The 12,656-nt window shown below is 40.7% G+C and overlaps 2 protein-coding genes across 14 annotated transcripts in view; one reads left to right on the plus strand and one right to left on the minus strand.

Annotated features, from left to right (window-relative positions):
• The window catches only part of MYO9B (myosin IXB), a 52,326-nt gene extending 48,777 nt beyond the window's left edge, over positions 1–3,549 (minus strand). For all 13 annotated transcript variants that reach the window (XR_001865144.1, XR_001865145.1, XM_017743855.1 and 10 more), the window contains exon 1: positions 3,537–3,549. The gene's annotated coding sequence lies outside the window, so the exon portion shown is untranslated. The remainder of the gene's footprint in view (positions 1–3,536) is intronic.
• Positions 69–6,672, plus strand: HAUS8 (HAUS augmin like complex subunit 8). Its single transcript, XM_017743861.1, has 9 exons — positions 69–191; positions 418–514; positions 1,372–1,485; positions 1,944–2,032; positions 2,615–2,686; positions 3,185–3,343; positions 3,931–4,072; positions 5,108–5,249; positions 5,994–6,672. Exons 3-9 carry the CDS (start codon positions 1,449–1,451, stop codon positions 6,112–6,114), a joined length of 762 nt encoding a protein of 253 aa, XP_017599350.1. The 5' UTR covers positions 69–191; positions 418–514; positions 1,372–1,448; the 3' UTR covers positions 6,115–6,672.
• The last annotated feature ends 5,984 nt before the right edge of the window (positions 6,673–12,656 follow it).

The following is a 12,656-nucleotide window of genomic DNA, read 5'->3' on the forward strand; positions in this document are numbered from 1 at the left end:
CTGGGTACTTAGGCCGAGGTGGGGATCCGACCTGAGGCGGGAAGCACCGCGGTGGGCCCGGCTGAGCTCTCTTTGCCGCTCTTTCAGGAGGGAGAATCGTGCAGTCTCGCTACCTGCAGTTCGGTAAGAAAGACAGCAAGAAGGCGCCAGGACTGCCGAGCTCAGGCGTCGCTCAGCGAAAGGCAGAAAAGGTGTGAGATCGGCTTGGACGTGTGGCAGCGAGACCTGGGGGAAAGCCGAGTCTGCTGGGGTTATGAGGGAGTTGTGGTGTGTTACTAGGTAGGAGCTTGGGACTGTACTCGGTGACTTGCAGAGCACCAAGATGCCCTGGTATTTAGTTGTTTATTGTCAGCAATTAAGTTGGAGGTAAGATAAATTGTTGATTATGTTCTGTCTTAGCTGTTTCTTTATTGCCAGGATGCTTCATCAAGTTCCTCTTCATCAAATGCTTCTCTGCAGTCTTCTAGAACTGAAGCAAGATCGGTTGTTTCTCAGAAACACAAAACTTCTGCTGGTAGGTTTTACCAGTGTGTTTGAAAGCTATTCTTTTGTATTTCCACCTATGAAACTCTTAACAACTCTAAGATACTGATATTTTGTATTACTTGCATCACTGATAGTTATTATTTGTATGCAAAGGAAATTAAGAAACTTGATGTGGGACTAAGAGAAACCTGGTCCTGGATCTGGAATTGAGTGATTGGGTTGTCTAAAATTAATATCTTTCCTGCCTTCTGCACAAGGTTTTGAACTGTTCTTTTCCTATGTCCTCACCATTACTCCGCCTTTTTAAATTTAATCTTTCTGTTAAACCAAGTGCGAGTGACTGAAAATCTCTGTCTGCAAAACCGCCCATTTTTATTTCTTTTGTTATTACCAACAATTCCTGTCTGGTATTAGTGACAGTCCTTGGTTGTCTCCACAGACATCCAGTTATTGGTGTTTGAGACAAATTATTCCCATTGTTTTCTGTGAATTGGGACCTCTTCAAAGGGTCTCACTTTGAACTGCTGTTTATGGGGTCATCAGAGAGTGGGCTTTAGTCATAATAATTTTCCATTCTGGCTGCAATTCCAGTTGGTAACTTTCTTTGGAGGTTCAAGAAAAATAAGTTTTTAATGCTGTTCCTTAGAAAACAAGTGCTCATTAGACATTCCTGGGAGCAGAGAGTGTTTCTGATGAGCTCAAGGGGCCCTTGTCCAGGTGCAGTTTATCAAGGCCGAGGCCTAACAAGCATTCCTCAGGTCATAGTGTGGTGTCAGTGGGGAGATGCAACCAAATCAGCTTCCCTGGGCCTCTACAGCTTGGAATTGTAAACTTGTTCTGAACCTGTTCTAATTCTTTTAGTCTGATAATAGCTTCTTTCTACAGGTGTTGACCATAGCTCATTAAATCAAAGTGGTTTTGAGAAGGGTTACTTGCAGTCCACTTTATTAGATGAAGGAAAAATGAAGCTACCCGACCTTGATATTTCTGCTATTAATGGTAAATTTCCATTCATACTCAATTTCTGGGGTTTTTTTACTTTTAATACATGTGCTGAAACCTGGGGATAAGAAATTGTTGTATTTTTGTATATTCACAAAAGGGTTTTAAGCAGAGGTACTAAGACCTTTGGAGTTTAAATTAACCTCTTGATTTTAGTATCTTTTGGGTGCTCTGGTTTTGTTTATAGTCAAAAAGTAAAGAATAAAGTACTCTTGAGTCTTTGTTCCTATAACAGGCGGGTGTCAGCCCTTCTGAAAAGTGGATCACGCCTGTTTGTCACTTAAAGCTAATGCTCATGTGATCCACACCTGCTCATGAGTATATTAGAGCCAGAAATAGAGCTCAGATCTTCTTTACTGATACACAATAATTTTGAAATTATCTGTGCCTTTAAAGAACCTGATGGTCTATAGACCTTGACAGAAGAGCACACTAACTTTCTTGTTGTGATACAGGTAAAACTGACCCCAAGAAGAGTTCTCATTCAGAATCTGCTTCAGAAGGAGATTCAGAGACACAGAAAATAACCGAAGGGACTGATGAGGTGAGTCTCACTGCTTTCACTGGTAAGGATATTTATTTTGAAACAAAGATTTTCTGTTTCTCTTCAACCCGAGTTACAACTAAGGTCCTGGGATGATCTAAAGCCTCCCTGCAGAAGTCAGTTCTACTGCTGGCAATGTTTGGTGTGTTTATCAGATATCTGGACACTGACCAGAGCTTTCCTTCCATTTCTTGTGGTAAAGAATCTGTTCCAATTATTACATCTCCTCAGGTGAATTGTCTTTAAGTATTTCCTGGCATTTTTGTTCTGAGAACTAACACTGGTTCAATCTAATACAAAGTTCCTTATTTAAGGATCTCATTCAGTGTAGCACTGAAACTTCAAATTCTTAACCAGAATTATGAAAGTCTGCTGAAAATGTTATAAAAGGTGGTGGAACAAGGAGATTTTTTTAATTAATATGAATGTTTAAACCCACAAACTTGTCTCATCAAGCTGCCTGTTGTTGGTGTTGCTTCCAGGCACAAATTGGACTGTTGGTAATTTATTTGGTAATTAATTTGATCACTGAAAAAGGAATTTTTAATTTGATCACTAAAAAAATTCTTTTCTTTTCTGAAGGAAACTGATTTTTGGGATCCGATAGAAGAGCTGGAATCTGAGACACTGCTTTTAACTTACCTAAGAATAAGGGTGAGAGTTAGTCAAGTATTTGGTGTTTCAGATAGAACTTGATATTGAGGCATTGTTTAATTTCTTGAACGCTTCCTGACCTGTAAGAGTTAAAGTTTTTGTGACTGTATATGTTTATGATTTCTAAAATCATAAGACTTGCTATGAAAGCTCTTAGAGTGAATTCAGTGCCAGTTTATTAAGCTACTGCTGGTTCTTAGGAATTAGGGGGATGTAGAAGTTTTGGGAAAACTGTGAGTCTGTCTGGAGTTCAAGGTTGTAGCAGTGACTTTGTTCCCTCAGTGCTGTGTGTATTTTCCTTTACAAAACGGAGCAGGGGTGGGGCAAGAGTCTTGAGGGGGTCTTCAACTCTGATGTTCTGTGCTTACTGTGTGAGGTCTCCTGTTCATTAATTAAAACTCTTTGGCCTGGTCTGAGGCTTGCATTTCTTTATTCAGAATATGTTAATTGCTTGGATGTAGCATTGCTTTAATTGTGAATATTTTTGGGATGTAATAGGCAGAAAAAAAAGTTGCTGAAATGGAGGAAAAAGCAGAAAAAAACTTGCTAATGTTGTGTGAAGAAAAGCAGAGACAACAGGAGAAGCTCTGGGAGCTGAAACGTGAAATTCTGCTCGAGGAGAGAGAGCAGCAGCTCAATGAAACATTAGACAAACAGGTAAGTTTTAGTAGGATTTATGCTTCTCTGATACAAATACTTCTGATACTTCTCTTACACAAACTCATTTATGAAGTAGTCCTTTATCCAGAGGAAATTTCTCTGCTTCTGTGGCTTGCAGGGGTACAATTTTATGCATCTTAAAGAAAACGAGTATCTCCTTCCTGTTGAGACCTGTAATGCTCTGCAGTACCTGAGCCGGTGCCTTTGTCACTGTTGTCCCTCGTGGACAGGCAGGAAGGAGAAGCTGGAGCTCTTGGGCAAGGGCAGAGATTGCAGTGGCTGCCAGGGCAGGGTCTGGGTGATGCACAGGAGATGAAAGTACCCAAAACCACGTGAACATCCTGCACTTAGGCAATTCCAGTTACGGTTAGAGCTGAGATGCCACCCCTTAATGAGAAATGAACATCTTCTGATGTTTATTTGTCTTGTTTGTATGTGTTAGCCACAAGTAGTTCTGGCCTAGTTGTAAGAAGACAGGTTTCTAATGAATAATTAATGAATGTATTTTTCTGTAGTGAGCCAGGTGTGCAATTACAAAAGATGTGCTTTTGGAGAAGTGTTGGTTTCGTGTGTGTCTCTTTCAGATAGAAGTGCTGTCTCCCCTTGTTGCTGTCTGTGAACAGTTTAAAGAGCAATATAAAAGCTTTGCAGCTTCCCTGGATGCTACGAGACATGAATTACCCATAAAGAACATTCACATAGAAGGAGATAAGCAAACCTACCTTGGTATGAAAATTTGATTTATCAGATTTGCTTTCAGATATAGTGGGGTTTATGCTAAAAAAGCTTCTCACACTGTTATTGCTACATCTCTCCTTGGCCGCTGGAGGAGCTTTGTGTGCTCTAAGTTTGTGTGGACATTGGGCTACAGCAATAGTCACATGTTGTGTTATGTGTAATTCTTATCTCTGTTTAACCACTTAACTACATGGTTTTTTATCTTGCAGCAGAGAAGAAATTAACTTTCTGAGTTAGCTCAGTCTTCATATACACCTTCTTTATCAGGTTTCTGTATATTTTAACTGTATTCATGGCATTCCTTTTCTTCTCTTGTTCCTGCTGTGTAAACAAGTTGCAGGAATTCTGTGATCTCTTCTTGCTTCTGTGTTTGAGGGACAGAGTCTCCTGGGTAGACTTCTTGCTCATGTTTCTTGCAGAACTGGAGCTTAAATATTGTTGTGTGCTGTCTTGAATCAGAGAATGTTTAATAAATCAGTACATGCATTTTGTATTGAAGTCTGAACAAAAAGCTACCCTTTTAAACTGCTGGTGCACAAAAAACAAGGTTCTTAAACCATTTACAATAGTCTTGCACTTTAAGACAAATGTAAAAAGTTTATTGAAGAACTTAAAATTCTTGTAAGAAGACTAGAAAGGAATAGCTCCATTTTTTTGTTTGTGATTGTTGAAGGAAATGACTGAATAAATTTCATAGGGGGGTACATGCCAACAGCAATACGTGAAACTGGCCAGGGAATTTTAGGTGTCTAAAACGTGTTTTTTTCTCTTACATTTGTTTTAAAAATCTTTGAATACTCTAAATAAGAGCTTGATTAGCAATTTTAGTAGCCTGTTGCTGGTGCTAGTCACAGTAGTGAAAAATAATTTGGCTTTCACAGTTTCACAGTGTTTTTGTGAAAGCTGAACAGTAGTTTTTTGCCATTTAGTTCTCCTGTCTCTGGGTTACTCCAGCTGTTAATATCTTGTGTTAACTGGTGCCCACTGCATTTTTAATAATACCTTTAACATCTCATCTTCCAGATGAACTGGGAAAGCAATTAACGATCACACAGGAGCTTCTGACAGAAGTAATGCCAAACCACTCAGAAGATAGTGCAAAAGCACTTAGTGCACTGCAAGAGCTTAAAGAAGTGTCTCAGCAAATGAATAAAGGGCTTCAAAGGTAATCACAACAATGGGGTGAAAAGACTTGTTGATTAAATGTTCAGAGGAAAATCTGTAGACCTTACCAGAATATATCCAGAACACAGTCTGTAGGAGGATTAACTGAGGGTTTGGTAGCACCAAGTGTAATTCTCTTTGTAGCAGTCGTCTGTGTTTCTGTCCCTGCCCTGCCTACAGTCAAAGTAGCATGTTTGGGATTGGTTTTGTACTCCAAGTGAGCCACTTCAGTGTGCCATTCTCTGACACTTCAGCTGAGAATTTCAGTGAGCAAGAATAGACTTGGTAAGTGCAGACATGTAGGAGTGGAGAAACCCAGGAGGCAGAATAGTGAACTGGAAACTGTCTTAGGTAACAGCCCTGCAAATGTATCATCCTTGAGAAGGTACAAGGAGCACAGAGAAGGGTTTTCTCCTCAACTATTGTGACAACAAATACAAAGCATCACTGGAGGATGAGGAAGAGATAAAGCATGACTAATGTCCTTTCCTTCCTTCATTGCCTCAGAAGAGATTAGAGTTAGTCTGAAGATCATTAGACCATTAAGCCACTCATCTCCCCTTCCTGCAAACTGCCCCATCTCTCCTCCCAATTCTTGCTTTTGAGAAGAAAATTCGCATTTTACATTTTTTTCTTCTGGTGGGGCCATAGTAGGAGAAAGATGCAAATGTCCAGGCATGAAGTCTTTGGGCTGAATCGGACTTACTGTCCTTCAGAGTTGCTGATTTAGCTTCATGTGTTCCAGGAGCTTCACAGATGTGCAGAATCTGTCGTTTGAAGCCTGTAAAGAAGTTTCTCTGCATAACCAATACGTGTGTGAAGAGAATCATGGAGTAGATGTTGTGAAACGCTGGTATTTCGACTAAGTTTCTGTATTGTTTTACTACTGCGTAGCTACTAACTCAATGCCAGCAGACTTTTTATCCTTTTACTTCTTGTGTGGACACACAACTTGCCCAGATTTTCAGTGAAGCCAGCAGCAGGGGTGCTCACTGATACAGAAATTGCAGGATTGTTCTGCAGGCTGTCCCACAGGGGAGACATCACCGCTCTCTTTTAACGTGGATTTCTCTGACAGATTTTCCATCACTTTCTGCCTTGACAGTACTGAAAGGTAAATGATAAAAAGTGCTATTCCTGGCAAATCTGACCTGTGTGTTAATGTTCAGCCTGAGCTTTGGTTGCTCACTGGACAACCTCTGCAGGAACTCTGAATGGTCCCATATTTCTGGATGTGCTGTGTGGGTACAAAGTACTTGCTTGGAAGGTGCCTGGTCACTTTTAATAAGTGAGAAGATTTGTAAACTGGTTGCCTAATTGCCTTGTAAATAAATTATTGAAATCATAAATGCTTTTGTATAAACCTGACTCCTCTTTAAGGACTTTATTCTTTTTAATAATAAAGACTGTTTTCCACTGCTCTATCGGTAGCCTTCAAGTTTTAATATGTTCACTGATATCCTACAGCAGCTTTTGTTTCCATCTGGGCTCACTTAGGGCTAATACTACACAGGCCAGTGATGGACTACACACAAAGTGGTCCAGGTGGTCAGCTATGAGCACCCCAAGTGCTGAAGCCAAAGGATTGGACATGTGGAAAGAAACCGCAAACCTTATTACTGAGTGTGCTGTGCTATGAACATACAAGCCACATCTGGCATGGTTCTTCATAATTTCCTTTTTGTACATGGAATGCATTTTTCTCTGGAAGATGTGCTGTAACCTGTATTTAAACTGTGGAACCTCATTCTCTGGTGGTTTTTCATGTTTCTAGCTTAAGCTGTGTCTATAAGGCTTTTTGGCCTGCTCCTAGGATACCTGGAGTAATCGTTGCACTCCTTCAGGTGCTGCTCAGGCTTTCTTCCTGGTACTACCGGGGGTCTAACTAGATTCTTGTCTCCTTTTGTTAAAAATTAAGAGTAAATTAAGTAACTGCATCAGTAGATGTGCCACACCCATAAACAAGCTGTTCAGACCCTCCTTGCATACAGTGTCAGTGTCATTTTTTTTTGGCAGCAGCTTCTCTGTCAACCAGTGTTATTTTAGGATATCCATCTGTTATTTCTTTTTCTTCACAGATGATCTGCACCTGGTAGTTCACCTGTGTGGCTGCAATTCAGCACATCAATAGGTGCCGGATCGAGCTCTGGGGCCAGGAGCATGAGCTGCATCCATGAATTTGGCCACTGGATGGGGAGCTTTGCCCAGCAAAGTCAGCTTGGCTGTGAATGTGTGGGCTGGTTAGTTTCGGTGGATGGAGATGGGGGTAGAAAGGCTCCAATATGATGAAACTGGTGTTATTGGGTTTGGATTATTGCTGGGCTCCGTGTCTTCACACCTTTAACCTCTTTATGATCAGTGTGTCAATTCTGAGACTGAAAGTTGTTGGGAAGGGTCATCTTAAATATCAGAGGGGAGGGATGAAATTGAAATCAATATTATAATTGATAATAATGTCTCTCTCTGCACAGGCGTATCAGAATGCCTTTCCTAGGATTTCTTAATGGTGCACATCACTGATGGTCTGAAAAAGTATTTTTCTTTCAAGAAATACTTTTAAATTAAACCCTTTCTTTTCAGTCAAGTGACTTTTTACCTTTGAGATACTATTGGATGTGTATACCTACACCCAAACGTTACTTAAGCAACAGCCAGCAATGCAGATTTTCCCTCTTAAAAGCAGTGGAATGCTGCTGGTTCTCCCCCTGGGGAGGTGCTTGCTGTGAGCACAATTAAAGGCTGTAAATCTTTCGGGGGCAGTAGTTCAGCCCTGCTGCTGCAGGCGGCACTCGCTGCACTCGTTATCCTCCCACAAGGCAAAGGGGAGTCCTGGGGCTGAAGCCAAACTGCTGCTACAGAACAATTCTGTGCCCGGGGATGTGCATTCATTGTTTCAGAAGAATCAGAGGCATTAATTTCAGCATTCTGGCCATTCTTTTCTTTAAACTGAACACTTGTGTAATTCTCTGTATAAATGGTACAACAAGTGTTAGTTAAAGCAGCTTGGCCTCTCTAGGAAAGGGTTTTTAGTTTGAACTGAGGCACTTCCTTCTTGATTTTCATGAATGTTCTTTCTAAGTGGTCCAGTTTTGGCTCTTTGCAGAAGTGTTTTAGGCTCCTCCACCTTGAAATAGCCACAGAATTTGCTGCTGTCATTTAACACTGTACAAACAACAACAACAAAGAACTGCAGAATCACTGGAGCAGGAACTAAACAGATGTGACACCAGTTATTTTGTATTTTCCACTTATTTTCTGACAGTGTCACGTGCTCTAAATCGGTTGGAATCCTAAACAAATCAAGGGCTCTTTTTATTCAGGTTATGTGTCTTTTTCCCCCTGTAGAACTAATAATGCTCTCTCTGCTGTAACTTGTATCAATGTAGATTTAGTTGTGTTTTGTCTGCACGTGTGCAGAACTTATAACCTATTTATTCATTTTTTAGGCCAGAAGTTCTTGACCAATTGTTAACATTCATGTGTGTTAAGGTGCTTTTTTGGGGGAAGGGATTTTTTTTTCTTCCCTCTGAAAATTGAAAGCAATTCTGAAGTGAGCCAGATGGGTGAGAGCCTGGGAGGAAGGGGGAGCCCAGAAATGAAGTATTTGTCCCCTGCAAAATTCTTGGTTGTTTAAAAAGAGATTGGCAAAGCTTTTAAGCTGGGTTTGCCCTGCAGCTTACCCTGCCTGGTGCTGGTGTGTCTGGGGAAGCTGCGACCACATTCTCCTCAGTGCCTCTGCTGCTGCCAGACCCTGACCACCAGCTCAGGAGGGCTGAGTCAAGGCATTTTTTGCTGTAATTCCTGTGCTCCCTGCGATGGGGGCTCTCCGGGGTCAAGGTAAGGCAGGATCCCTCCTGCCCGGGGTGCCCTGGGGTGGGGCTGCAGCCCTGGAAATCACCGAGGCTCGTTTGTCCCCCTCACCACACCCCAAACCCCCCAATTCTTTGTTCACAAGAGCTGCAAATGGAGCTGAGTCTGTGCTCATCAACAGCCAGCAAAGCAGCTCATGACCCCAGCAGATGTTTCTGCATTTTAGGCTAATGAGAACTTATTGGATTACTGCAGTCTTCCCTGCCTCGGAGTAAATACCACTTTGTTGGAGATCCGGAAATTCATACTGAATATGATAAACAAACTGCTGGCTGGGCTGGGATTGCCAGGACATGAAAAGAGTTCCAGAGCGGCAGAAGATCTAACAGCTCTGAAATGCACCACTGAGCCACACCAATTAAGAGCATTTCCAGTGATTATGTGAGCATTCCTGTTCAACTCACAGAAATTATTTTAGGTTGTTTCTTCCGCTGCATTTGTGTGTGGTCTGTAAAGCAAGCACAAGGTTTGCAGAATGGCCTCTGACCAAATGCCTCTGACCAGTTTCTTTTAAAATAATTCTGTGATAATGTATATGCAAGAACTGAGTTTCCTGCAAATTCAAGATCTTAAATTTTCTTTGTTACGGTTGCCCCTTCAGATGTAACTAATTTTTAAAATTATACAGACAATGTATGTTTGGAGATGGCCTGTAGGATATAAAAACTTAATTCCTTTGTTTAACATCTCTTGCATATGGGAGGTGGGTCTACTGTTCAGTCAGACTGCACAAACTATATTTCACCAGTCATGTAGGAGCTGAGAAGAGAACTGGGAAGTTATTTCTGACTAAATGTCTGAATGGCAGCCCCTTCTGATAAGCACAGCGCTCTTCCTTCTAAATAATTCAAAATCCTTCATTTGAATGCTTTCCTAGTACTATTTCAGTCACTTTTGTCAGGAATTAAAATGTTCTCTTACTGTGAAAGATCAGACTCTCCTGTTCTGTAGATGAATAATAACCATTTTTGACAGAACTATTTAATAATTATGTTCTCAATATCATTATCCTGTTATATGCTACTTAGATTACAGTCTTATTTGAAAAGTGCTCTTTAATTATCCTTTCCTTATAATTTTTTCTAGAGATGTTTGTATTCCTGGGGGCAGGATCAGTCTGGTTTCTGCCACTCTGTCTGGACTGATGTAGTCTCTGTTAAACCATTTTCCTGGGTGAGTTGCAGGAGTGTAGCAAAGCCTGGGACACTTGTTTTGCAGTTACCAGTTTCTGCTTTTGCTATCTCTGTTTGGCTGTCACAGAAACACGAAGGGGGAACAAAACTCAGAGTTAAAGAATAGGTGTGGCTTTTTTACCATGAATATCATGCTGTAAAAATTAACTAAGGCCTTGTTCTTGTCTGGTGGTGTGTAATGATTGAGGTGAATGTTTTTCCATTGGGAAGGGGGGAGAAATTATTCTGGAAATTGATGACTTTTTTTTCACGCACCTTCTACTGAAATCTAGGGTGTACGGGACTTAACACAAAACTAAATGATTAATAGCCTTGGGTTTAGTACAGTACCTTTTATGTGCACAATTTACACATATTCGAATCTTTAAATAAGTGAGAATTACCTCTTATACCTTTGGATCTGATCAATTGAGTGACAAGTTAGTGACACCACTCATGCTGAGGCAGTTAGCAAGAGCTAATTCTTGATGGCATGGTCCTACCACTTGTTTCCTGTGAGTTGTCCTCCTGATTTCAGTTTTGCAATTGAGGTGGGGGGAAAAAGCAAAAAGATTCCCAGCTGAGAGCAGGAGTACTTGAGAATTATTATTTTTTGTTTGACACATAGCTGTCTGATAATTTTCACATTGCACACAGCTTATTTATGAGGTAGTTGGGACATGGGAGAGGATTCCTTCTCCTGCAGAGTAATGATGAGGCCATACAAGCGATCAGGATGTCAATTAGATCTGGTCAGAACCAATACAGATGTATTCGCACCTTGTTCTCTAAACCCCTGTCCCTCCCTCACCTTTCTGCCACCAGCATGGCCAACACCAATCCCCCACATGCTCTCAAGTGCCTGAGATTCCTAAGACTTTATGAGGAGCAGAATTACGTTTTCTGTAAACAAAATAAAAATCCAAACTATGCACAGTGCAAGCGGGTGGGTGAATATGGCCCATAGATCTGACTGATGAATAGTTTTTATACATGAGCAGTTCTTACAGAACTTCCTTTTAACTCCTAACCATTACCAGATGTGGGTTGCAGGCGGCTGCTGGAATTCCAACACCTGTTGCATCACACTGAATGGGATTCATTTTGGCAAGAACAGAAAATTCCATTTCAGTAAGTAAATAGTTTGAAATTATATCTAAAGCCTCCTTTTTTTTTTTTTTTTCAGACTGAGTTGATTCCAGCCTTATTTACAGGCTTGCACATACCTTTATAATTAGAAGATGGTTTGCAGTCTTCAGAGGCTCTAATTGCCTGAGATTTCTTGTAGTAAATATCAAATGGAAAATCTTCAATTTAGGAGAAATCTCTCCTTTAGAAGAGTGAGCAATTCAAAAGGGCTACACTCCACATAAGGGTGATTTCTGTCTGTGCTTTATGAAATGCAGAAACACACATTTGTGTGTTATTCTGAAGATGATGGAGCTCCGTTTTAGAGCTACACTTTGCTGCATTCATCAATTCATTGCTGAATCCTTTTGCTTCTTCGAAGCCCTCGCCCAGAATTTTTCAAAGCTTTTTCCTGTGGTGGACAGGATGGGTGTTTAGTGGCATTCTGTGATTTTTTTTGGTACATTCCCCATAGATCTCAAGCACGAGTCTGTAATGAACCCTTTGTGGTTTGCTTTAGAAAGCTATGGAGTAAGTGTGGAGGTAATTAATTAATATTTTTGAAAGCATTATGCTGTTTCAGCCCAAACATACCCAATCTCTGCCATGCCATGGGAACAGCAAAGGTGCTTCATTTTCATTTTGCCTTCTTTAATCTTTAATCAAAGGATCCCAGCATCCCTGAAGTGTCACCCTGGGGAGAGGCTGGCATCAGTATGGCTGGGGCAGACAGGGGAACACTGAGGCACACACGGTTCTGTGTTTGTAGATGAGAATATAAAGAAGCTGGAAAATAATTTGGAGTTACCGGATTTTTCTTTGCCTGTTTCAGTTTGTCTCAAAAAAAACCCCAAACAAACAAACAAAACCTAAACCATTCCACTTTAACGTACTTTCAAGTAAGTTCCTTCTCATAGTTCCTAGCTCATCATTTCCTTGGGAAGTGACTGCTGTCGTTCTAGAGTCTAATCTTGTCTAATTTGTCAAAAAGTGTTTGTTCTTTTTCTAGATTTGTTCTGCCTCTCCACAAAAATAAGACAATGCTGGTTTGGGTTAGATTTAAGTAGGAAAATGTAGCCACATCTTGCAGTGTTATCCATTACTAAGGATAATCTGAATTTATAAAAAAGCTGCTGAGTTAGTGACTTTATGTTTAAGAGAAGACATATTAAAATGAGTGTAAGTTTACACACGATAAAAATCTAAGTACTTTTTTTGTGTGTAAGCCCGGTGTATTG

The sequence above is a fragment of the Corvus brachyrhynchos genome, unplaced genomic scaffold (genome assembly GCF_000691975.1).
Source record: "Corvus brachyrhynchos isolate BGI_N302 unplaced genomic scaffold, ASM69197v1 scaffold219, whole genome shotgun sequence".
Lineage (NCBI taxonomy): Eukaryota > Metazoa > Chordata > Aves > Passeriformes > Corvidae > Corvus > Corvus brachyrhynchos.